At 40.1% G+C, this 24,930-nt stretch overlaps 2 protein-coding genes across 3 annotated transcripts; both read right to left on the minus strand.

The window, feature by feature from the left end:
- Positions 1-119: 119 nt before the first annotated feature.
- ATP6V0A2 (ATPase H+ transporting V0 subunit a2) lies at positions 120-15,463 on the minus strand. Its single transcript, XM_059485087.1, has 20 exons — positions 15,270-15,463; positions 13,865-13,943; positions 12,800-12,897; positions 12,240-12,377; positions 11,800-11,900; positions 11,033-11,159; positions 10,205-10,287; positions 9,771-9,864; positions 9,254-9,466; positions 8,563-8,713; positions 7,708-7,847; positions 6,831-6,985; positions 5,824-5,914; positions 5,408-5,526; positions 4,766-4,976; positions 4,514-4,633; positions 3,913-4,032; positions 2,606-2,723; positions 2,045-2,216; positions 120-1,157 (listed from the first exon to the last, which is right to left on the minus strand). The coding sequence occupies exons 1-20, from the start codon at positions 15,384-15,386 to the stop codon at positions 1,055-1,057; spliced, it is 2,550 nt and encodes an 849-aa protein (XP_059341070.1). The 5' UTR covers positions 15,387-15,463; the 3' UTR covers positions 120-1,054.
- Positions 15,464-16,488: 1,025 nt separating this feature from the next.
- TCTN2 (tectonic family member 2) lies at positions 16,489-24,609 on the minus strand. Of its 2 annotated transcripts, none has more exons than XM_059485142.1 (18): positions 24,479-24,609; positions 23,636-23,749; positions 23,278-23,351; positions 22,950-23,145; positions 22,645-22,745; positions 22,207-22,403; positions 21,845-21,968; positions 21,214-21,349; positions 20,577-20,642; positions 20,049-20,174; positions 19,710-19,787; positions 19,322-19,402; positions 18,900-19,011; positions 18,422-18,525; positions 17,879-18,029; positions 17,108-17,233; positions 16,931-17,019; positions 16,489-16,738 (listed from the first exon to the last, which is right to left on the minus strand). In XM_059485142.1, the coding sequence occupies exons 1-18, from the start codon at positions 24,558-24,560 to the stop codon at positions 16,632-16,634; spliced, it is 2,064 nt and encodes a 687-aa protein (XP_059341125.1). In that variant the 5' UTR covers positions 24,561-24,609; the 3' UTR covers positions 16,489-16,631. The 2 variants fall into 2 exon arrangements, with proteins under 2 accessions (XP_059341125.1, XP_059341124.1); XM_059485141.1 differs by having other exon boundaries at positions 20,049-20,177.
- Between the last annotated feature and the right edge of the window lie 321 nt (positions 24,610-24,930).

Consider the following 24,930-nt stretch of genomic DNA (forward strand, 5'->3'; position numbering starts at 1 on the left):
CCTCACGGCCTCTCGTTCCCCTCAGCGCCCGCCGGTTCCCCCCGGCGCCGGCCGCCCCTCAGGGGAAAAGCGGCGCCTGAGGCAGGGAAAAGGGTACGGACAAACACAGGGCCCGCTCGGCACAGCGCAAACGAGGCTTTATTGGGAATTCGTATGAAACAAGTGCAAAATTTAATTTGTGCTGTTCGTATGGCACAGACGTTAAAATATCATGGCAATATCCCCATTTTCACACCGATACAAAAATAATATAAAAGGACCCCTGTCCACCTATGCAGTATAAATTCGGTTCTACGCCATCAGGGAGTGCCCTTTGTGTGTCCTTAGAGCCAAAACAGAAACAGGGATCGAGGCCAGTTCTTTATTCCATGTGCAAAAGTTTTTCCTCACTACAGTGGAAAAAAGAAGAGTAATACTTGTAAATCCTGCCTTCTTCCATATCATTAAATATAAATATAAATATCAGTGTGGTTTCAGAAAGCTTAAAGTAGTAACTCTAAGCAGAACCCAGAATGAAGAGATAACATTTCCAGTGCAATTTTAAATATGGCCAAAAGAGAGCACATTGCATTGGTGTGTATAAATTTACACTTCATAATCATTCTGGAATACAGACTGAAAACAGAACATTGCTCCTATTGCATTGTTGAAAGGTTCCCAAAGTGCTCAAGATGCAGCTGGGTTGAGTATGTGATTAGTAATTAATGTTTAATATAATGAAAAGTCTTTCAGATAACTTAAAAGCGATAAAGAGACTCAAAAAATGCCTACATGGGTTTCAGGACAAGCAGTAACTTTGTTTTTTTTTAAGAATAAAATTAATTTACAACATTAGTTCATCAAGAGAAAAATGTACATTTTATATCTATATATTTTACAAGATGCTCCAGATCTGCTATGTCTTTCTATGGGAGGTATGTTTTACAGAATTGTTTGGCTGCATTATAAGGCAATCAGTGAAAACCACTTTGTTCCACAAGAAACCATTCATAGGCAAGATCCAATCACAGTTACTTGCAGGCAATTCCAAACATTTCTGCTGACAGCAGCCAAATTATAACGCACCATCTTTATTAAAATGTAAAGAAATGTGCTTAAAAGAGAAAGGCGTAAACTTGTATCCTCCACCGGAGTAGAATTTGTTCTGAAATTCCACCCTGAAACGAGACAAAAAACAAGAAACTGTTCATGAATCCAAAATTAGTTATCAAGGGACAGAACTGTGCAACCCAAGAAGCTGAATAAAACCAACTCCAATCCTCTCATTTGTTTTCTGTGCAGCTATTTAACCCTCCCATCACAATCCCAGGCTAACTTTATTATTTTTATTGTCTAACTCCTGTTTCTCAGGAGACCCACAGGCACTAAACCAGGCTGTAAAGGCTCATTTCTTACTTCTGGCTTACTCATTTGTTTCTGAGTGAGTTATAGCCAATTGTTTTGCAAGTGTGCAATATCATGAGGACAACCTGTCATGTGCGTAGCTCTACCTCCTGTCTTTGGTCACTATACGCCTTTGTGTAAGTTGTAAATTTCATCAGATTTCAAACTAAACATGCTCTGAATCCACTCCAAAGTGAAGAACTTGTGATACCAAGACTAAGAAAGGATTAAAATACTTTAGAGCTGGCAGCTCCACTCACTAATATAAATGTTCTGTTGAACCAAATAAATGGACTGAAACCATATAGTGAGATAACCAGACTGAAACTAAAAATACTTATACAAGTTACTAATATTCTACATTATGAAAAGCTGCAATACTACAAATCAAATGCACTTACATTTTGTGAGTGTGGTTGAAGTTAAAATGCATCATAAGCCAATATAATACTTGAATCCACTGAAAATATCCCAGAGGAACAATCAAATCCAACTAACAAGTAATTTATTTAATATAACTAAATAAATGTATTTCAGTAGCAATGAGGCTGTTGAATTTTACACTTTGCCTTTTTAATAAGGCACCTAACATTTTGCCATAAAAATTCCCCTTTAACAAGCCAGCATATGCTGAAGTGGCATATAGAAAAAGAGAACGTACCAGTGAAGTCGTATGGCATGGAGAAAAGCAGAAAGGCCCTCCATGACCAGCAAAATAAAAACTGTCAGCACAGCAAAGAATGCCATCACAGGGATCAGCAGCAGGACACCGTACATCGTATCCACACGCAGACCCACTCTCATCACCATCTGCCACAGAACTTCTGACAACTCTAACAAAAAACAGAAAGTTGCCATAATTAATGTTGGTACTGAGTGCCTTCACCCACTGACTGGCTCATTTAACCAACCAACCATGCTGAACATAGGAGTATAAGCAACCTCCCTCCCCAGAAAGCTGCCCCCATCCCCTCAAATACCTAAAGATACACCTCAGTGTCAAAATCAGACTTACTGAGAGCAATATTTTACATAAAGTCACAGTTTTAGTTTGGAAGCTTCCATAAATCATGATTAGTTGAAATAGGGATTTTTTTTTAATTAAGAAAAAGTGCATTTCATACTAGTATCAATAGAACAGGCCAGCCTCCCCCTAACAGCATTAAAAATACAGATGTAGGAAAAAACCAAAAAATATATCAAAAAACCCATCCCCACTTACGTGCATGAGCAAGACTTAATGCCCAGAGTCTCAGGTATGAGGCTGTGTTAGAGATGCATCCCAGGCAGTATTCAATGGTATGAATTGCTTGGTTCATGAAAACATCTGAAAAGTCCAGCTAAAAGATAAAAATACATTTGCATCAATTTTAACAACATAGAGAACAAAAACATTCATCTGCAAATCCTTTTTACATGGAGGAAGAATTCCATTGAAAGGTAATATATTGATTTTATATCAAGCAAAAAAGTGTGCGATGTAGAAGATCCTTATTACAGAGATAATATTTTAAAAAAAATCAGATGCTATAGTTTTCCAGTATAACCTTGTTGATAAATAAAAACTAATGCAATTTATGGTTTCCAGAAGGAATATTATCTAGTTCTTGAAAACTTTAAGTACTATAACCAGTTCTAATTCCCATTCTATTAAAATTCTAAGTCTACAATATCAATTTTTTCAACTTTAAAAGCAGGGGTAATTACCAGTAATGCTACTGATAGAAAGATAACCACACTAATACTGTAAGTTCTAAATATAAATACTTGTAACGAATAAAGAGTTTCAAAACTGATATTACTGAAGATTTCAACACTTACTTTGTCTAAATGTTGTATTTCAACACTTTGTATAACACATTTTGAGTAAATAATTCTTGTATTTTCTATACACAAGAAACAAGAGTCCACTACCCCAGTGAGAAAAGAACTTACATATTCTGCACATTAGCAAGTTGAAGCAATTCTTTGTCTTTCAATTCACATGGAATCAGTGGAATCTGCCCAGACCTTTAAAGATTTGCCTAAACTAAGCAGGAGCAGTGGGTGGGGACTGGGAATGCTGCCTCAATCCCCATTAGCAATAATCCTCAAAAGAAGATGTAATTTGCAGACACAGAAAGACTTCTGTCCAGTTGAAAAGCCAAGATTAATTAACAGAAAGCTTGGCAGTCACCTCCTTGCCTCAAGTTTAAGAATCCATAAACTCAAACAAAGCCCAGGATTTTTACCCCACTCTTCAATATAAGAAAACCTGTACTCCTAGATGCAGTCTTAACTGCAAACAAAACATTCTTTCTGTTCTCTACTACAGATAGGTTGTGGTTTACTGTAATAGTCTGAAAATACCAGAAAATAATGATAAAATAGCAACAAATAAGTGAATTGCATTTGGGCATCAAGGTCTTCATAAAGTCTCAGCTGAGTTTCTTCAAAACTGCTCAGCTCATAGTGTAGGTTATCTATTGACTGTCCACTTCTAATTTGCTTTTAAGAACATAGAAACCAGAGATTAAATAAAAACATTACCTCCTCTGCATCCCCCTCTCTGTGCCCGCTGTCTGAGTGAGTGACACCTTCTTCGAGATCATTACATGACAGGAGACAAAGCTCTTCCTCACTTTCTTTTCGGATAAGCTTGTAGCCACTCTGCAAAATGGGAATGGATTGTCTCTTCAAGCAGGCTGCCACTGTTATTTTTTAAATTTACTTGAAGTAGTCACAGAAAAAGGCAAAAATATTTAGAGGAATGAAGTACTATTACATGTTTCAGTCCAAAGGTTCCAAACTGAGCAGAAACTGGTAAGACAAGGAGTAATGGGTTCAAACTGAATACAGATATACAGAAGAAATTCTTTCCCATGAGGGTGGTGATGCCCTGGCACAGTTTTCCCAGAGAAGCTGTGGCTGCCCCATCCCTGGAGACCAGGCTGGAGGGGTTTGGAGCAACCTGGGACAGTGGGAGGTGTCCCTGCCCACCACAGAGGGTGGAATGAGATGAGCTTTAAGCTCCTTTACAACCCAACCCAACCCATTCTACGAAATACCCACAGGGACACACTCTGTGCAACAAACCAGCAGCTGAGTTCTGCAGCACTGAGGAAATGTGTGAGTGTCTTCCAGTACTTACCCTGTACATTCTTATGCCTCGGCCTCCACTGTGCAACCAGAACAAATAAAGTGGTTTACCAAGCAGCATTACAGGAACACAAAGAAAAGCAACACCAACTAAAAACTTCTGCAGAGGAATCTGTTGGTGGGAGGGAGGAAAATTAGATTAGATCACAAAATCCACAGTAGGAAAAGCCATCCCCTTTTCCTTTAAAGTATTATCTGCATAGGGAACACAGGATTTCCAAAAGCTTGGAAGAGCATTACTCACCTGGCCATTGAAGAAGCTCTTTGTTTCACCACTAGGAAACAGGAACATGTTGATAAATTGTATCAGAATACTGGGGGCAGCTGTGGAGTTCTCTGCAGAGTATGCCAACCACTTAAAGAAGATCATGAACACCAGATAGCCAAATATGCACAACATGAATAAAAGTTCAGGAATAAAAACCAAATAAATATTATAGGTCTTCTTGAAATGCCTGAAAGGTAGAAATGTGGAAAAAATAAAGTTTTACCACCACAGCCCAAATATAATTTCAATAAAACAAAGCACTTTTAAACAGCAAGACTGAGATTACATTCCAGAGCTGATTTCTTTTTATTCAGTGAAATTTTATCAGGTATTTCAGTGGAAATAAAATCTGTAAGAGGCACATATTTTTATTTACCAACAAGTGAAATAAAGCCTTGTATTAATTTGTTTTGGGATTTTTTAGTATAATATTGAACCATCATCTTACATATGTGAAGGAGACCTCTCCATTATTGTCTTTTTATAAGAACAGTTTTCACAATTACTCTTATTCTGTTCTCAAACAATAATTCCAGTTTCTCTTATAAGATAAACTGTAATCATCCCAGACCTGACAAAAAATACAATGTTGCTATTATTTTAACTTCTTGTACTTACACGTGGTTAAACAGCCCCAATATAACTCCAAATGTCATGTGAGTCACTCCGAAGATCACAGACATTTTCATTTTGAATGAATTCAGAAAAGTGAGACGGTTGCTTGCCAAATTCCATATCTGAAGAAGAAAACACCAAACCAGCATTGATGAACACCATAACAGGAGGAATAAACCAGTATCCATTTTCTACTGGGGACCAGAATTCTACCTCAAATGGAGGTCACAACTGAAATTTGAGTTTTGTAAAAATAGTTCAGTCTTTGACTTGTCAGAAGAAAACATATTGTAGAACAGAGAATACAATCAGAAATGTAGTTTTTTCTTAGTCAGATTTATCTTACTTATACACATACCAAAATCTAGTGGACAAAGAATGATCATCACAAGTGGATAATTAAAAAGAATGAAACTCACTGGATCAATTCCAAAGGGATAAACTCCGTTGTAGACACCAGAAACATTTGGATCCAGTGCTAAATATCGATTATCTTCCAAATCCTTATCGCTGCAGTGAAAGGAAAACACTCAGATTTGACACTTTCAACATGACGACAATATACTTTCAGTTCTGCAGGACACTGCTCCTGCTTTCCTTTACCTAACTCACCCACTGTCACACTTTAAAAGAGTGTAAGAGTTTCTAAGCACAAAACTCCTGACTAATACAATCAATAGAAAAAAACAAAAATCCACCTAGAACCTCACAATCTGGGCTTAATTCACATTCACTATCTTTCAAAACAAAGTTTATGGATTTTATTCCACATTCCCCTAGAACTCAAAGTTTCATTTTAAAAGTTCACAGTTTGCTTTTGCATGAAATTCACTGTCAAACACCCAAAGAATAATTGCTACCTTTTTTCTGTTTTGCATTTGGGGAAGTTTCTACTTTATTTTTGTAGTTTTTCATTATCACAACACACATAACTCGTTCAAATCTTTAGCCAGTGGTCTTGACTCTTTGAAGCCACATCCTGTTTTGGAAGGCACCAGGAGATTTAAATACCAAAGAGTAACAAGACCTCAAATCAGTGAGGTTATCCCACTCTGAGAAAAAGCAGGTTTGGCAATTCACATAGACTAATTTTTTTTTTTTTTTTGATATCAAGAAAAGCTGTGCAGACTAGTGTTGCCAGGTAATTAATTTACTTCATTAATAGTAAATTTCTTTTAGTAGAGGGAAATGCCACTCCACTATTCATTCCAGAAGCATGACCTAGGACAAATAAGTCCAAAATTAGACCTGTGTTTTCTATTCCTCTGAAAATCTTTATATAGACATACAAACACACCTAGAAAATAAAATAAAACATCAATGGAAAGATAAACCATAACAGGATAGTAAAACACATGAACAAAAGGGTTGAACTGCTGCAGGAAATACATCTCTGGTTTAATGGCATACTAAACATGCTGCTCACCTCCAAACCTTTTCATACATTGCTGACACATTCCATCCAGATCCAAATATATTTATTGACTTTGAAAAACAGTCATTATAGATCAATCCAGTGTATATAGAAAAGAGCCCCATTAACAATATCACATATCGGCCTTCAAATAACATTTTCATTATCTGTCAGTATTGAGGAAAAAAAAAAAAAGAATATCATCTGTTATGTGAGCAAAGGTTAGCTAGACATGTTTAAAAGAAACATTTCTGGACACATAAAGACTTCTAAAAACTAAAATTTATTTGTGAACAGTCATTAAGGAATATGAGCTCCCATGACCCACATTGAAACTTTTATCACCAGCATCCTTAGATTAAGGAAGGGTCTTTTTAAGCCATTTCCTTCCTGAGACTACTTTACAAGAAATTACACATTTGCAGGCATTCTTAATTGAACATAATTCTAATGAGAGTTGCAGGTGTTCCTGCATTCCAACCTGTATGTTTAAAAATTTAAGTGAAGTTTAATAAATTTCAAACTGAAACTCTTTTTATAAACAATAAAAGGTAGAACTTGGAAAATCATTTTCTCCTCACATTGCCACTGTAATGACATTCTGTAAAACACACCACTGAGTAGTCCAGGTAGAAGTAAAGACAAGCTTATAACTTTAAATTTTTTCTAATTCTTTCATTACAACTTGATCATTTCTGCTCTTCCAAGTGCATAGTTTAAAATACTACATTAATCTCATGGAATATGGGGTATTTTAACACAGAAAATCCTAAAGGAATGGAAAAAAGCCTTATTAAGTACCCATGCAAAAAACCAGTACTTTTCAGAAACCATGTCTATTCAAATTCTCTGGCTGGATGGAAGGTAAATAATTTGAAATTCCTTTTACCTCATCTTGTGCTCTTTTTAACCTAGGGTGGTTTTCATACAGTATTGTCAGGAGTGCAAATATGAACATGAGCAGCCCGTGCCCGAAGTCTCCGAACATAACCGCGAACAAGAAGGGGAACGTGATGATGGTGTAGAGAGCTGCAGGGGCAACACGGCACATTTCAGCACAGCACACAGAGGATGTCCTGCCTGCACATCCCCAAGCAATCCCACACTTAAATCTCTCAAAGCTTTTAAGTTTGAAAGACATTTCATTCTCTACTCATAGACCTTTCCCCCACACTGTAAATTTAACTCAGTTTAAAGCTTGTTTATTGTGTAGCAATGACAACTTCACAGTTGAGCAGTAGCTGACAATTCTGAGGATAATCATGTGAACCCAGTAAATAAAACCCAACCAAACAGTTCTTCCTCTGTGGGTATTTCAGGTCTGTATTATGAGGTACTTTCTTACTTTCTCCTGTGCAGAATGACCCAGTCAACATAGCTACAAGTATATATTAAAGCGGGCTATACAACAAGCTGAATTTTTCAAGTTCTGAGCTCCACGCCTCAGTAAGATCAGTTTTCTTTGTTTTTTCCCCTAAATATCTTCCTTACCCAAAGTAAAACATATAGAACAAAAATTATACAGCTATTACCACTACCATTCATGATAAAATGCAAAACCAAATCCCATCTTGCTGCTTGGAACCCTGTTCGTGCTTTTGATGAGCTACTGAAATTTTAAAACAGCTATTAACAAGCAGTATGGCTGTCACCGTTGGATCTTTGCCAGTGCCCAATTCAGCAAGGTATCAAGGCAAGCAGCAATGACAGCACAGCTCAGAGCTCAGCTTTCAGAAGGACCAACCTGGATTAACTTCCCCATAGCTTCCAACTCCATAGGCATCAACGATGTTCTGGAATCCTGAGGTGAATTTATTGGTACGTATCAATGTCGGAGGAGGTTGTGTTGTTGGGATGGTATTCATGAATGAGGAAATTGTAGCTCCACTCTTCCTCTAATTACAGACAGAAGATATATTTGTGTTAGATCTGTGTTAATCTAATCAAAGTGAAAATGTCTGCCCTATCAGCAGTTTCACTGATCCAAAAATACCATTAAATTATGCCCAAGTTTAACATCTATTCCTTTGCACCACCTCTAAAAACAGATTATGCACAGTGTTCTAATTCTTACTTCATATCAAGTATCAGATGAGACTTAACAGACACAATATTATAAAAAAAAGATTTGTTATTACAATTTTCTCTTATAAAACAAAAACAAATGCAAGAGAACTGGCATCTTCTGCATGACTGCAAATAACACTGTAGGCCCAGCTGGACTCAGGTCCAATACAGAAGTTATTAAAAAAAAAAAAAAAAATACTACACACAACACTAAATAAAGGCTGTGCTTACAAAAAATTGTTTTATACAGAGACCCAGATCTGTCTGTGCCTACTTTTAGTCTATTGATAATAATTATTTTCTTTCCTTACATGCATAATTAGTTCAAGATAAAAGCTTTAACATCAGTGAGCATTCAGGTGACTTACTGAGCCTTCCTCCAATGCATGGCGCAAGTTCTGGAGATCAGCCACTGGACACCAAACCTCAGCAATTAAACATTTATTTGTGACATCAAAACTGCACAGGTTGAGGACGTGGTAAATGGCTTTCATCTTCTTCACTTGGATAACCCAGGTATAGATGGATTCTGATGCTTTATACAAGACCTGGCGCAAGTATTCCTCAGTTTTATTCAGCACCTTTGTTTGAGAAAAAAACAGAGATCTCACTGAGAATGTGACAGTGCCTGTGCTGATCACAGAAGAGCAGCTTGTACATATTCAGTGCTGGGCCATGCTTTTAGGAAAGCAAAAAAACTTTTGCTGAAAACAGAAGGCAATGCCAATTGCTGTGAGGTTTAACAGATATGTGCAACACAAGGCCAGGGACACAGCTTACTGTCCCATCAGCTCCAAAGTTGCATGTATGTTAGAAATTATATTTAACACTGTGATTCATTAAATGATTTCCTACAGTGCAAGAGGAAATCTGTTCTTTACTCACAGTTTCAAGGTCCTGAATACGAACGTTGAGTCCTTCGACCACGGCCTGGCGCTCCTCGGTGGTGTCGGGGTAGGGGTACACGTGACAGCGATAGCTGCAGGACACAGGGCTGTGCTCATGACCAAACCCCACCTCAACACATCACCCAACCCCTGCCACAGCCAGATCTGCAACACACACTTCATAACCATGGAACACACTCAACTCAGAGGCAGCATTTTGCCTGTACTTGGTAAAGACTGCAAGTGAAATGACTCATGTATTTATTTGCACACTGCGTAATTATAGAGCTGGGTGCAACAAGGGGAGGAACAAATTTAACACAAAAAGCTTGTATAAAAACCAACACTTTTTAAAAAGGGGTGCAGGGGAAAAACCAACCAGAAAATACCCCAGGTATAAAGGAATGTAAATATATTAGATTTACTTCTTACCAGTCACAAATCTTCTTAACTTTTTGACCAATTTGTTCACCCCAATAGGACACTAAAAAAACAGCCCACTTAGTGGTTTCACCCTAAAAAACCATAAAAAGTAAAGCTGATGAATTATGTTTTAACCAGCAATTCCTCTGTGACATAATAATAGAGCTAAATAACAAAGCTGAACAACTAGAAAAAGCCGTGTTAATAGAATTAATCTTCCATCAGTTACTGAAGATCAAATAATAAAATTCAACTGTGACAGTATCTCTTTCTTTGGTTTTAATATTAGAGAAAAGAAGAAAAAGTTTCCAGGGGAAATCAATGAGACAATATATTTTACTATCTCAGAATTCTTAGTAAGAAAAGAGTCTTTTAAAAAGGTAAAAAATAGAATTCAAGCAAAAAATAAAAAAAAGGTGACAGATTAGGCTGCCGTAATTGATTTACAAAAATTAACTTGTTAAGCTCACAGAAAAAACTTGACAGAAAACTAGCTATACTTGATTCGTTTTTAACTACTGAATGAACAAGTGGAATGGCTATTAAAAGGCAATGCACTGTACAGACCTGGTTAATAAATATCCAAGCAGCCATTTCTGCCACGTATTTTGACCAAGGTGGCCAATCATAAAGTCACCACTATTCCACAATGAAGTTCTGCACTCCTCAAGCTAACCACGACAAATTAATTCCCACTTCTACAACCTTGACAAATTCTAATACTTCTAAATAGTTTTTCCTCCAAGGACACTGGGAAATCATTTCCATTTACTGCAGACAGATCTGAGCAGCAATTCTTCCAAATAAAATAAATTGATCGTTACAATGTTTACTCACTGTATCTGGGTCTTCCAGAGCCTTATCCAACTCTGCATAGGTAAGAAAGGGATAGCCTTTACAGACTCTCCACAGCATTTTTTCAAATGCTTCAATCTTTGCTATGTGAACTAACCCAGATATGAATCTAGGAAAAGGAAAAAATTGAAATATAAGATAAAATGTACAAGGAAAAAATCTGGAAATTCAGAGTACATCACCACAATAATTTAGTATCTGCCATGGCTAGGGAAGGAAGCATCACCCTGAACAGGAAGTAACTGGTATAGAAAATACCACTGGTATATAAAATTTTTATTTGTGAAATAAACAGACCACAGACCCGAGCACACAAGTAGAATTACTTCTAACTAGTTATTTCTGTGAGATTATTTATTTTTTCTTGGAAGATATCCTCTCATAACAACACCATAGACAGCAGTATCCATTCATCATTTCAAAGGTAACACAATTTATGTTACACTTACACTGCCAGGTGATTCAAACACTGTGTGTTTATCATAGAAAAAGAGTTTAAACAATAGAAGGAAGTATTGATCTAGAGATTTTCCTTTACATGTCATTGGTTTGATGGAAGCTTTGTGGCAGCTTTTTTGGATGCTGTCCTGTTTATCTCATCAAATTATCTGGGTTTGTGATAAAGGTACATTGGGACCAGGCTCCTGTCCTGTCTAAAACTGTTTGGCACACCTGAAATCACCACAGGCCATGTTTTAAGAGAACAACTCATCCCTTACAGCCCCTCATCAAACACTTGCCATACCCACCCCAGCGAGGCGCTCAGTCTGTGCGTGCGGTTGAAATCCACCAACGGCTCATTCTCCACAGAAGGAAATTCTTCAAAATTTCCATGTAAATGGGATTCATACTAGCAAATTAAAAGAAAGAATATTCATTGCTTCCAGGAAAAAAAAAAGAACCTCTCATTTCATTATTATTCTAAGAAAGAAAAGGTAATTAGGTAAATGGTTTAATTAAAAATATAAAACTCATTTCTGTGTTCAGTTGAGGCAACAGAGAGATCCTTGATCTCAAGTGCAGTGCTCTTAACAATTATAGTCAGTGCTGTAAAATTACAGTGTAAATTTCTTAATACAATTTATGCACCAAAATAATATAACTACACCTTCATTTTCAAGCAATTCAACAGGGAAAATCACAAAAATGCCACACAACAACAATCCCTGTCCAACCACCCAAGCAATACCTCAGGTGTTCTCCTGACAAAATTCTGTGTGATCTGTAACATGTACTTGTATTCTGTCAGTTCAAGCAGGTTCTTCCTCAGTTTTTCTTTGTTTTTAGTTACTTCCCTCAATTCTGTCTCCAGCTTCTGCAGCTGTTCCTAAGATACAAAGTAAAGAAAAGACACAGAATGAGTTACAGGATTTTGGAAAACAGAGTAGGATTCATTTTCAACACATAATAATATGACAGTGATAGGAGTTTCCCATTTCTTAATTAACTAAAGCTCCAGAGCTTTTATCCCTCAGTCTGCCACAGATTGCTCTGTATTGAGTACACTTGATCCTCCACTGACACCTGTTCAGAGTGCTGCTCTGCCCCTAATCTGTGTCAAAATAATGCAGACTTGGAATTAGAACTGCAGGTAGCACAGGGTGGAAGATATCCATTTATTCTTTTAATATAATTACAACAAAACAGACTGTTATTCAAAATTAGTGTTTTAAAAGCTTCTACATCAAACACAAGTCATTAAGGTTGAAATTAAGTTCCAAGACTTTGGCATCTGTTTAGTGGAGTTACCTGGATTTCTAAAATGTGTTTCATCAAGGGGGCAGGAGGAGCAACATCTCCTTCAGGAAGTGGAATATCTGCTTTTTTAATTTCTTGTACTAAATACCCTGGAGTGAGAAGAAAAACAGCATCAGAGAGGAAACTGCATTGCCTACACCTCCAAGAGTGCTGCAGAGTTGACCTTCAGCTGCTCTTGATGGTGCTAATCACACTGCAGCATCAAAGCCCTGCCTGTTTTATTCATTCATTTTAGCAACAATTCACACAGAAGTCTTCAAAAATGAAGATGTTGGAGAGTGGTGGGGATAAAACACACAAACCATTCCTGCCTTGGAAGTCTGCAGAAGCAACCAAACTTCAGAGGCTTCTCTTTCCCACCAAGTATTTTCTAAGAAGCTTTTACCATTTCACAGAACCTCTTTGTTGCTGCACGGTGTCACTTTCTGCCAGAAACAGACGTGCTGCTCACTGACCCATGCTTGGAGTAAAAAGTGCTCAAACAAAGCAGCTTAAGCAACCTTGACAACAAATGCAACTCACACTGGGCTTGCCAAAAGAGCTGCTGGCATGACCAGCACGTGCCTCTGATGAGAGATTCCTGTCAAAGGAATCCTTCAATTGTAACTTTTCCTCAGGATACACTGAAGACATCTGCAGCTTGGCTGTAATGCTCTGCCCACCCTTCTCTATTCATTAACTACCATGAGAACACAACTGTTATTAATTTGAGATATTTTTAAGGGTGCCTGGAAAATCAATAACGTTGAGTTACACAAAATGAAGAAATAGGGAATATCTTACAGTCAAGGAAATATCTACAGTAAAGCTTCACTTCCCCTAGCAGAGTTTCAAGTAGTAAACACTGAAACAGCCTCATTTATTTATCAACAACACATTGGCAACCGTTCTTCACCTCTGAGCATAAAAAAACCCCAAATCTATATTTAGTGTAAGTAAATTTCACAGCTTACAAAGCATGGGAGGGTTAAAAAACCCTGAAGCTGAAACCTTCACAGTAGTGCCACTCCGGTAATGCCACAGATGAGAAACTGCAGGCATGAAAATAAAGCTCACCAAGTATTCTTTCCATTTCTTCACATTTCTTCACTTCATTCACATATTTTCTCTGAAACACACTCACATTTGGGTTAAGCTGAAGGAGAAGGACAAAATGCTTATTAGGGGTTTGAAATAGTAACCTCCCCTAGAAAACCACAGCTGTTCCTGTAACTTCCTGGAGACGATTTGCATGAGCTCTGTGCTTGTCAGCTGAGAAGGCACAAAAACCTAAAAAGATTACAAAGTCTTCAAATAGCAAAGCTGGTTTTATTAAAGCAGAGAACTATCCAGGCCATTGGCTAGTTTTAATCAAACAACAAAATAACAAGGTCTACTGGAGAAACCATTCCTAATCTTATTTTGACAGTTTTAAAATATTGCTTAATGACTTCAAATTAACAAACCATTTAACAAATTTTCTGTGATGCATTTCCACAGTCTATCTGAAATATTACATTTTATGTACATCCCCATAATATGAACGTACAATATCTCTGACTACTTATCCAGCTTATTAAATCAGAACCACTAATGCATTGTTTCTGTAACAAATGGTGTATCAGGTAACTAGAATGACATCAAAGTGTTAAACATACACTCATATAATCATTCTTAGAAATCTGCCTTCTCCTCCCTGCCATATTTACCAACTAGCTGTTTATTTAAGTCTTCCCAGCTTTCCCTGCAACGATTTTACAAGCTACATTTCTAATGTATATCTGGAAAACATTTCAAAGTCTCACTCAGCAAGCAAAGATCATATAATTATGATGAGACAACGCAGAGACGTGGCTAATTATTGCCCAACCCAACTTTATGTTAGGCAGGAGATTCCTCCCCGATGGAAGTGCCCCTCCAGGAACAGGAACCAGCTATCAATAAACCTACAGAGCAGCTGTCTGTGGGTCTGTCACGGGGGTGGATGGAGCCATCAGCTGGGCACACACGCTCAGGCTGAAGGCACTGAGGCTGCAGCTGGGTCAGGGGCTCTCCCACGGGATCTCGCTGCCAATGACCCCAGTTTAAGGTGAGAAAGGTGGGGTACATCCATCCCAAAGCATCGCTCCCGAGCGTGCCGGGGAGGCCGGGGCTGCACACTGACTCCCCATCACTCATCCCCCCACCCGTGCCGGTGTCACCCCTCTGTGTGACCCTGCCTTGGCAGGGCTTGGACTGGCTGATCTCCACAGATCCCTTCAGCCCCAACAATTCTGCGATCCCGCTTCCAGGCGAATGCCACACAGGGACGGGCCATACACCTGCCTGTCGGAGTCGCGGAAAGACGGCAATAAAAGCAGCTTCCACCGACCCATGGGTGCCGAGCCCGCATCACCCCAACAGCGGCCCCGGGTCCGGCTCGGCCCTCAGGCCGGGCCCCCTCAGCCCCCGCGCTGCACCACAGGGCCCCGGCGGTACTCACGTCTCGGAACTCGGCCAGGCCGCGCTCGCCCACCTCGCTGAGGCACTCGTAGGCCGAGCCGCTCTGCAGGAAGAGCTGCGCCAGGCACACGGGCTCGCCGCGGAACAGCGCGCCCATGGCGGCGGCCGGCCCGGGGCTCCCGGCGCGGGGCTCAGCGCGGCGGGCGGGCGGAGCGCGGCCCGGGGGCGGCCATGGCGGGGCGGAGCGGGCCCGGCTGCCGCTTCCGGGGCGGGGAACGGGCGGGGAACGGCCGCAGAACGCGGTGCCAACGGCGGCGGCGCGGGGCGGGCTCGGGCACTGCCGGCGGAGCTACCGGGAACGGCAACGGGCGCGCTGGCCGAGGGGAAATGCAGGACTGAGAGAACATCATGGAATCACAGAAATGCTGAGTCGGAAGGGACGAGAAGCATCAGCGAGCCCAAGTCCCGGCCCTGCAGAGCAGCATTCCCCCAGAGCCGCACCGTGTGGGCTTGGAATGGATTTAAATAATATCCCCCAGTCCCAGCCCTTCCTGCCGTGGGCAGGGGCACCTCGCACCAAACCAGGCTGCTCCACTTTGAACGCTGCCAGGCTTGGGGCATCCACAGCCTCACTGGGCAACCTGTTCAGTGTCTCACCACCCCTACAGTAAAAACGTCTTCCCAAAATCTAACCTCAATTTCCCTTCTTTCAATTTGTACCCAATACTCCTTGTCCTGTTTTATAGTTCTTGATGAAGACTCCCTTTCTGGAGCCCTGTAGGTGCCTTCAGATACTGGAAGGTCTGCACACAACCTTTCTCCAGGCTGAACATCCCCAAGTGCAGCCTGTCTTTATAGCAGAACTGCTCCAGTCCTCAGCTTTGTGGCCCATCCAAACCACAAGAAAATCCCAAATGTTCTCTTTCACCAGCACAGGACAATGAGTGGATGTTTTCTGTGCTCTGAGCACAGACACTGCAGGTTACTAATGCAAAGCATTAACTAGAAAAGAAAATTTTAGATCAGAACATGAAAACAGCTGAAGGGCTACAACTTCTCAGAAGTGTGAGAAGCCTGCCCACTGCTCCAAAAATAGGTGGGCACAGGGGGTTTACTGTCAAGAGTTTTAGGAGAAGAGAACCAGCTTGAGAGGCCAATGGTCCATCCATGAGGACAATCCCAAACCCGCTGCAGCCTCTGGGCTGGACTTGCCACCTTCTTGAAGTCAACTCTGCACTTTGCTACTCCAAACACAAGAGTCTAGAGCTTAAAAATAATTTATTACTTTTTGTTTTAAGTAACAGCCATTTTCTGTACGCTGTAGAAGTATTGATTTTATCTCTCTTTAAACGTTTATATAAATTGTCTACAAAATCCAAGAGTGTTTCTCCATAATTTTTACCTATCTGCTCCATAATTTAGAAAACCAAGGGTTACTCATAACTGTTGCAAGTAAAACAAGAAATGCCAGAAACAGGCCTTTAGCAAGACACTGGGAATATGGTTCTCCTGAAAAAAAACCAAAAAAAAAAGTAAGCAATGTGAAAGCTAAATTTTAGTTTATAAACAACCAAAAGATACAGATAGAAGTGTATGCAAAAGCATTCTTTCAGACAACTCCCCACATCATAATTAGATAAGATTATCTAAGAAATAAGGCCTTCCATGTTTTGTGGCATCCCACATTGTTTATCATTTTACCTGTGTAAAAGCGTGTCAGTGGATAAAGGAGTTGTGGCCAGCACACCTCATTTTGATTGCAGTCAAACTCTGCATAAATCTTCTGATACCTGGAAAAAAGGAACTTTTTGGTCAATGCAATTCATGTTACATCTGCTGAACAAAATGGGAGGTTAGCAGTGTTTGTACCAAAACTACCTGGTCACTGGAGGGGGGGGCTGGGCTGGGACTTCAATGAACTGAACAGAAGCTGTGATGGGAAGGAAGCTGAGGGTGTTTCTGCAGCCAAGCCCACACTGGAACTGCCACAGGACTGTTGAATAACTGTAACAAAAAGCATAACTATTGCCTGAGGGATGGAAATGGAAGTTTAGACCCTAAACACAAGCAGGAAAGGACAAAGCACACAGTACTTATTAGGAGGTTGATAATCCCTGGATTTTCCACATCATACAAGGGGAGAACTTGCACAGTCTGGAAATGAGGTAAAACAGAACAGAATCCCACTGATTTGATAGGGATTGACTTGGTGGAGGGGGGGAAGTGTTTGCAGAGTGAAAATTCCCTGTTTCAGGAAAGAATAAAGCATTTAGCTCAGCTCTTAAGAGCTCTGCAATGGGGCAAACCAGAACACAGGACAATCTGGTTGCTTCCACCACATGACTCCTGATGGGATGCCCTGTGTATGCCTGCTGCTGGCAGCATCGTGTCTTTTATTTAATATTTCAGTGAAGTATAAGGATTATCTGCTCTTAATCATTAATTTTTTCTTTAATTTTCATTTCAGAAGGAGAAAGGCTAACCTGGTTGTGATCAAAGGAATCTGAGTTGCAAAGTGAAAGGCGTGTAAAAAACCAGCAACAAAACCCACCCTTTTTGTCTGTAAAATTAATTTGGGATCTGTTAGGTAAGCAAGGCTCAAAATGAAGCATTTATTTGTCAGATAGCCAGAGACACAACTCACTTTACCTGATCTGCACAGCAAGAATTTCCTGCAGGGGAATCCCTTGCACTGCTCCCACCTTAGCAAAGATGATGTGAATATTCAGGTTTGCAGGAATATCTGGACAAAAGCCTTTCAAGCCTCCAGTGCTCACATTAGAACTAAAGGGATCAAGACCTATAAAGGAGAACAGAGGGATTTAAATGTAATTATTATGGAAAACATTATATATTCCATAATTAGATTATTCTCATAGCCCAGTGAAATGCTGGTAACTGTCACACAGGAGCACATTAAAAATGTTTCTCTCTATTAAAAAACACCTAAAGCAGTAATTTATCAATGGATAAATACCAAGTCATATGAGTACAGGCTGGCAGTAAAATATGCCAGTATCCACAGACATACTGAATTATGTGCCTGTGTGTACACATAGATGGATGGATGGATGCAGACACACATATCACTAGCTTTAGGTACTTGAAATTACAATTTGGATTTATTTTGACATGCTTTATATACTGTATGGGCATATTTAGACTACAAAGAACAACACAAGCCTCACTTACGTATAATTTCCACCCAGTCACTTAGATCAGTGTAACTGGAATTGTCCCTCTTTCCAATGTGAGTGGCTTGTATTAATGCATTCAATTTCTCAGTCACGTTTCCTCTGCAAAGAAAGAATGTAACACCACACAGAATGTAAATCTGTACTGTCTCACCACTCTGGGTTGCAGTATTACAGTATCCTAAGGTCAGTTTCATCTGAAAGATGTTATCGCACAACAAAAATAAACTTCAACTATTGAAGGGAAGAAATGGAAAAGTATTGCAGCCAACACAATCCTCATTTGAGTAAAGAGTGAAACCATTATTATGATTTCCCATCAAAACCAGAAGTGAGACTATTAACCACAGAAAGCTGAAACACACCCATGAATAATTAAAAAGAATGTACCAGTGCTGATGGGAGGCACTTGTAGACAGTCACATAACAATCAAGAGGAATGAAACAGGGATAAACAATCAGCTTGTGAGGCTCACCTTAAGAAGCTGCAATCTTCATTAATGTCAACTTCCAGAATGCACCCAGAGTATGAGTCTACTCCAAACAGAACTGGTCTGTCAGCTGCTGATGCACATAAACCTCTGCCAGCTGTGAAATGAAAACATCTCACTTGAGCTTTCCTATTATCCACCTTTGGATCTCCAGCTTTCAATTTTGTGCAAAACATCAGACATCAGAATGCAAACTCAGCATGGTAGAGTTCAAAACCAGATACAAATCATTCAATTTTCCAAGAAAGCATTAAAGGTTTTCTCACTGACCTTTAAGGTTGGGAAAGAAAAACAAAATCTGGCAGAGATCTTTAACTAAAATATGTTTTAAAAAATCCAAAAACCAAATAAAGCTCCAAAATTTCAGCATTAACTACAACTGAAGTTGTAACCTCACAAGCCAATACCTGGCTGCCAAATGTTCAGGCTTCCAAGAGGATCAGAAGCATTCAGATTTGCAGCTTTCACTGGTTTTCCAACTTGATACCCTAAACACAGAAGGGTAAATTATCAAGACTGCACAAAAATCTATAAGCATTAGCATTGTTTCAAATGTCATCAATCTTGAAGTAAATGACAAGATATTTCCATTGCAGTGGGAATGGCCTCACTTTAAATAATCAATATCTATGCAACAAAAGCCTAAGAACCATTCACTGCTATTGGCAGTGCAGTAAGGCAGGAAGGTGAAGGCTGGCAACATAAAGGACAAAAGAAATACAAAATGTAATAACTGATAAGAATCTATACAGTACAAATGTTTTTACTTTTAGAGGCAAAATGAAGTATTAATACCTGGATTCTCAAATAGTTCCTCTCCATGAGTACTGTTTAAACTTAGAAATTCAACTGTGAATCTTTGTGTCAGGATTTCTGGTGGAAGAAAAAAGTATGATTTTTAAATAAGTAAATTAGCAAAATGTATGGTCTATGTAGGGCACAAACTTCTAGTTTTCATTAGTGACAGAAGATTCAGTCAACACAAATTAATGGAAAATAACCCCATAATTTTCTTTCTAGAGTCCGAGGGAATTTATTTTTAAGAGGAATTAGTAAATAAGAGATTCTATCAGAGAATTTCCATGCAGAAGATAAAGAAATAAATAAAAAATTATAAAAGAAATGTCATGATACCTCCATCACATAAGCTTCCAAGGAAGACAGTGACATTGACTTGCTCAATGTTCATGTCTTTCCAAATGAATTTATAATGTTCTGCAAAAGTTACATTTTGACACAGAACCTCAGCAGCAAGAAGATCTTCTGGCAGAAGGAAAAAAGAGAAAAGGTCATAATGAAAAGCATTCCAATTAGAAAGCTCTGCTACTGCAGCTGAGAAAGAACACATTAAAACCTTGGCAAAATTCTGGAAATTACAACATTCACCTTTTTGAGAATTTATTTTACTGTTTCAGTGTGCAATGGTGCAATCCCCCATGTGTGCAAGGTAAGGAACCTGATTTCCAGACCAGCTGTGATGGACTAGAGTAAATGAAATACTTCCTGCTTTGCAGGAAAAAACAGTTTACTTTTTCAGTCTTAGATAACATACAAAATTCCTCCTAAGAATTGCAGCAGGTAAACATTTTAGACATCAAAATAATCTATTTCATATAACATCCAGGTTAAGTAAGAAACATTAATTAAATGGAAGAGACCTACCACTTTCAGTGATGAATTTGCTCCTGTCAGTGATGGCTCTATAGACAACATTTTGTTGGATGAAGTCTGAGAACAAAAAACAAACAAAGGCTTCTGCTTTCACATCCAAGGTGCAATCCTTGTTGTTATGCAAAGTGAGTAGGAAATTATTTAGAAAATTCTATTTGGTAAAGACACAGACTGTTTATGTATTTTGAAAGCAGAGCTAATTAACTGTGGGTCTTACAGAGGTAATATAGACTAACAAAATTAGACAGTTGTGGAGCATAAAATAAAATATGTTCATGTTGGTAATCATATTATCTCAAACTCCAAAATGACTCTCCGTAAGTACAGGCTTTTGTAATGCAGAGAGTAATCACTTCTCACTCACTCTAAAACGCTGATGCTGCACCCTCCTGACAGAAAAGGGCTCTGCAAGTCTGAAAATGAGTCACCAGGAACAGGTAAATGGGACACAAAGGCCCATCCTGCTATTTCTTACATCCTAAATCCTGGGAAGCAGTGGGACACCTAAGGCCATCAGATAACACAGATGTTACATTTTGCCACTGTGCCAACAGCCCTGGGGTTTGTTCTGTTCCAGCAGCTCTGAGAAACAATGGAACACATTCCTGCTCGGGTTTCTGCAGCATACCTGCAGTGCCACTGTTTATCCTCACAGAGTGGGGCAGGCCTTCCTTGTAAGACTCCAAACTGGTCAGGCACTTGACATCAAAGTTGTGGAGATAGGCCACAGGAGCATTCCCAACACACTGTCCAGCCATGGATTGCTGCAGGGGGTTCACAGAAATGAGCATTTTCTACCCCTTTGCTTTCCATTTGAAGATTACTTGTCAGTAAAATGCCCCACAATGTGTAGGGCAGCTACAGCCACACATAACAGTTTGACAAGCAAGCTATCTGCTGTTATAAGAACACCTCAGCCTCTGGCAAAAGAGAGGTGAACATTTTAAAAGCACAGCTTTGAAAGTAGTTTTAATGTACACCATGACTTCATCTTCATTTGTGAAAGTAATTATAACCAACAAGTGTCTCCAAACTGCATTACCTTTTGCAAGGGGATGAGGAAGTATAATGTTTACTTTTAATAATGACTTTGTGGTTTTGGTTTGGGTTTTTTGTTTGTTTGGTTGAGGGGTTTTTTTGACAGATACACCCCACCACTTCTCAACACCAAGTTGCTGAAATTGGATGCAAAGCCATAAGGAGAGGGATGCAGGGAGTTCCAAACAAACCAAGAGGAATCAAAAGCTCATAAGGATTACCTGGGGAACAGTAAAATACTCATCTTCTTCTGTTACTACTGGATCTCCTTCTCTGTAACCAGTGAAAGGTTTCCCAGGAGAAGTTTGTAGAGGGATCTTAAATGAAGGAACTTTGGGTGTAGAACTGCAAACAAGATTAAGAATTAAACTCTTTACCTCACACAAATAATTACAGGTTTGCTTTCATGTCCCCTGTTCTTATATACTACCAATGACATTTCTCCACTTCCTTTTAAGGTTTACACCCTAAAACCCCAATTTCAAAGTAGCTTCCATTATCAAGACATATAAAGGTTATATTTTTGGTTGCGTAATGAGTGTGATGAGAGTGTGATGAGAAAATAAATTTTCTTAAGACTTACATAGAGCCATGATAAAAATAGCCAAGAAATGGTGTGTTGTCAAGAGAAGACTGTACACAGAGGAAGGGAAACCACTCAGGGGTGTATTCCATTGGCTGGGAAGAGCACAGCTGATCATAAGGTGGGTTTACATCCCCACCAAACACTCCAGGGAAACATGATCCACTGAATAACTGCTGAAAGTCTGGTGTACACTCCTGAAAGGGAAAACAATGGTCACTCTTTAGCAAGGTAATTGCAATGGCAATATAAAGCCAAACCTACGGGTAAATCAAGCAACTTTGTAGAGAGAACGTATTTACCTTCAGAAATATAGGAATATCCAAACACCCCCCTGGCCCATCTAGTCTGAGGCATTCAGTACCTCTCTCCCCCCTCAGACAAGAGAGTCTAGAAACTTTGAAAACACTTAATCAAAGTTTAACAAGAAATAAGTACCAGATCACAGCAACAACGAACATCACAAGCTCCAGCTGTTAAGTTGCAAGGACAGGAGCCCAAGGGCTTAAATGCCTGGTTTGGGATGATGGTTGCATTTTCTGTAACAGAAATAGGAGAGAAAATCAGATTAAGTGGACTGAAATCCAAATAAAAAGACACACACACTGCAGTTTAACCTGTGTAGAAACCTTTTTATTTAGTTCCATTGATTGCTCAGTATCTCTTCTTGCTGCCCAAATCCCGATTTTTCCATACAGAGAGGAAAAGAGCAGCCAAAATGCCATTTCTTCTTTGGCACTTACCTGACACATTTCCTGCAAAGGAAGAGTTGGCAAATATTTCAGCTTGAATGAGGAGCTGTGCCAGCATCACTGAGCCATGGCAGGCTAAAACCTGGAGTGTTTCCACCATGCACAGAGGAGAGGGGCAGCACTCGGTGGCATTGGGCAAACACAGCTCCAGACTTCTGCTGAGGCTTACAGTCACCTTGGAAATGTTCTGGAAAACACAAAATAAAGTCTGACAGCTCTGATAGCTTGTATGAAATTGCTCTTGTCCATACCATTCATCTTTTTCTGAGAGAGAAGCTGGAATGAAGTGGAATAAGAGAAGAATCAGTATTTTACATACCACACCAGGAGTTACATCCAAATTCCAGTCTCCAGCTCTTTGACTTCCACTGCAATTTGCAAGTTGCAATTTTCCTATTAAAAAAAAAAAAAATTAAAGGTCATTTAGAAAGGACTGGGAAACGAGAAGTGCTTTTAAACTCCTCTTGTGCCTTCAGGTACACCCTCAGGCCCAGCTCACACAGAAACAACTGAGAACTAAGAGGTTAATTACAGGAATGTCTGAAATTCTTGTTTCTGTAACTATTAATACAGTAAATGACATGCATTATCATTTCTCTAGTAATTGTTGTGTCAAAAAATATTAACAATTCAAACATATTTATTTACATGGGGAAAGGGGGGTGAAGTGTTCTTACCTGTCTCTGCATCTCTAGGACTTAAAATTATAGAAAAATTAACTCCTGAAGAATTGCCAAGAAAAAATGAATTGACTCTGGGCCCTGACATATGAATAAACGAAGGCTGAAAGACTAAAAAAAAAAAAAGAGAGAAAGAAATAAGTTGACTGAAAGAGGTAACATCTGTAAAACATATAGAATTTGTGCTTGGGCTATATTCTTACACTCTTAGACTTTAAATTGTTACAAATAGAAGAAAAATATCATGTAATGCCTAGTACAGGGATGTATTTCCATTCTTGCCAAGCCCTGGAGGAGTGGGTGTAGCTTTCTATGCCACAAGTTCACATGTGTGAAGATGCCCAGTAAGCAGGCAGTAAAATGACATTACAGCATTTACAGCCCACGCAGATACTGCACAGCTCAGACAACACCATATTTAGTATTTCTTGCTGACTTCAGCTACACTTTTTAATTTCTTGGGGCCATGAATTGTGCCAGGAATGTCCTGCGATCCCGGAGCTGCAGGCTCATGCATTCTGCATGAGCCGCAGTGCCAAGTTTAGGGTTCGGAGTGGGGGGTTTCACTGAATTTTTCTTTCTAGACTTTGCCAATGCTGAAAGGTCCGACATAAACTGCTCCACCTGCCCCCTCTGTGCTGAGCAGCGGCAGAAACTCCATGGTGGGCACGTTCGGGTTAGGAAGGGGCGCCCAAGACCGCGCTCCGGAGGGGAACCCTCAGCTCCTGCACCGCCTCCCTCACGCCCTCCCGGGCAGATCCCGCCGCGGGCCGACCGCCATCCCCACACCCCGCCCCCCAGAGGCCGCCATTCACTGCGGCCGCTCACGCCCTGACCCACCGGTGTCCCCGGCCGGCTGCCCGGGGCAGGGAGCCGCCCGCAGCAGCAGCAGCAGCAGAGCCCCGAAGCCGGCAGCGCCCATAGCGCTACGGCGGCCGCCCGGCCGCCATCTTGCAGCGCCAGCGCGGCGCCATGGCAACGCGGAGGGCGGGAACGGGGCCGCCTCAGGGGAAAGGGCGGGAACGGGGCCGCCTCAGGGGAAAGGGCGGGAACGGGGCCGCCTCAGGGGGACGCGGGCCGGGGAGCGATGGCGGCGGTGGGGCCGGTTACAAACTAACAGAGCTAGCAACGCTAACAAGCAAGCTCTAAGTGTGTAAGAAAAAAAAAAAAAAAAAAGAAAATAATAAAGTTTAGGGGTCTCAGACCCGGGGCATGGTTTGGGAAGATTGATTATGAGCACGAAAGAATGTAGAATTTATGGACCACTAGGACATCTTCCCAGTTAAGGAAGA

This window comes from Ammospiza nelsoni, chromosome 18 (genome assembly GCF_027579445.1).
Source record: "Ammospiza nelsoni isolate bAmmNel1 chromosome 18, bAmmNel1.pri, whole genome shotgun sequence".
NCBI classification, from domain to species: Eukaryota; Metazoa; Chordata; class Aves; order Passeriformes; family Passerellidae; genus Ammospiza; species Ammospiza nelsoni.

Bases quoted from the DNA above. Each gene is read 5' to 3' on its own strand.
- ATP6V0A2 (XM_059485087.1), bottom strand. From the start codon at position 15,386: ATGGGCGCGCTGTTCCGCGGCGAGCCCGTGTGCCTGGCGCAGCTCTTC. The intron at 11,901-12,239 runs GTATTGCTTGGG...TTAATTTGCTAG, and splicing joins TTGTCAGGAGAACACCTGAG to TATGAATCCCATTTACATGG. The intron at 2,217-2,605 runs GTAAGTGGGGAT...GTTTTTTGTTAG, and splicing joins ATTAAGTCTTGCTCATGCAC to AGTTGTCAGAAGTTCTGTGG.
- TCTN2 (XM_059485141.1), bottom strand. From the start codon at position 24,560: ATGGGCGCTGCCGGCTTCGGGGCTCTGCTGCTGCTGCTGCTGCGGGCG. The intron at 23,750-24,478 runs GTGGGTCAGGGC...TTTTTTTTTTAG, and splicing joins GCAGCCGGCCGGGGACACCG to TCTTTCAGCCTTCGTTTATT. The intron at 22,746-22,949 runs GTAAGTGCCAAA...TTTCTGTTACAG, and splicing joins CTTTGCAGGAAATGTGTCAG to AAAATGCAACCATCATCCCA.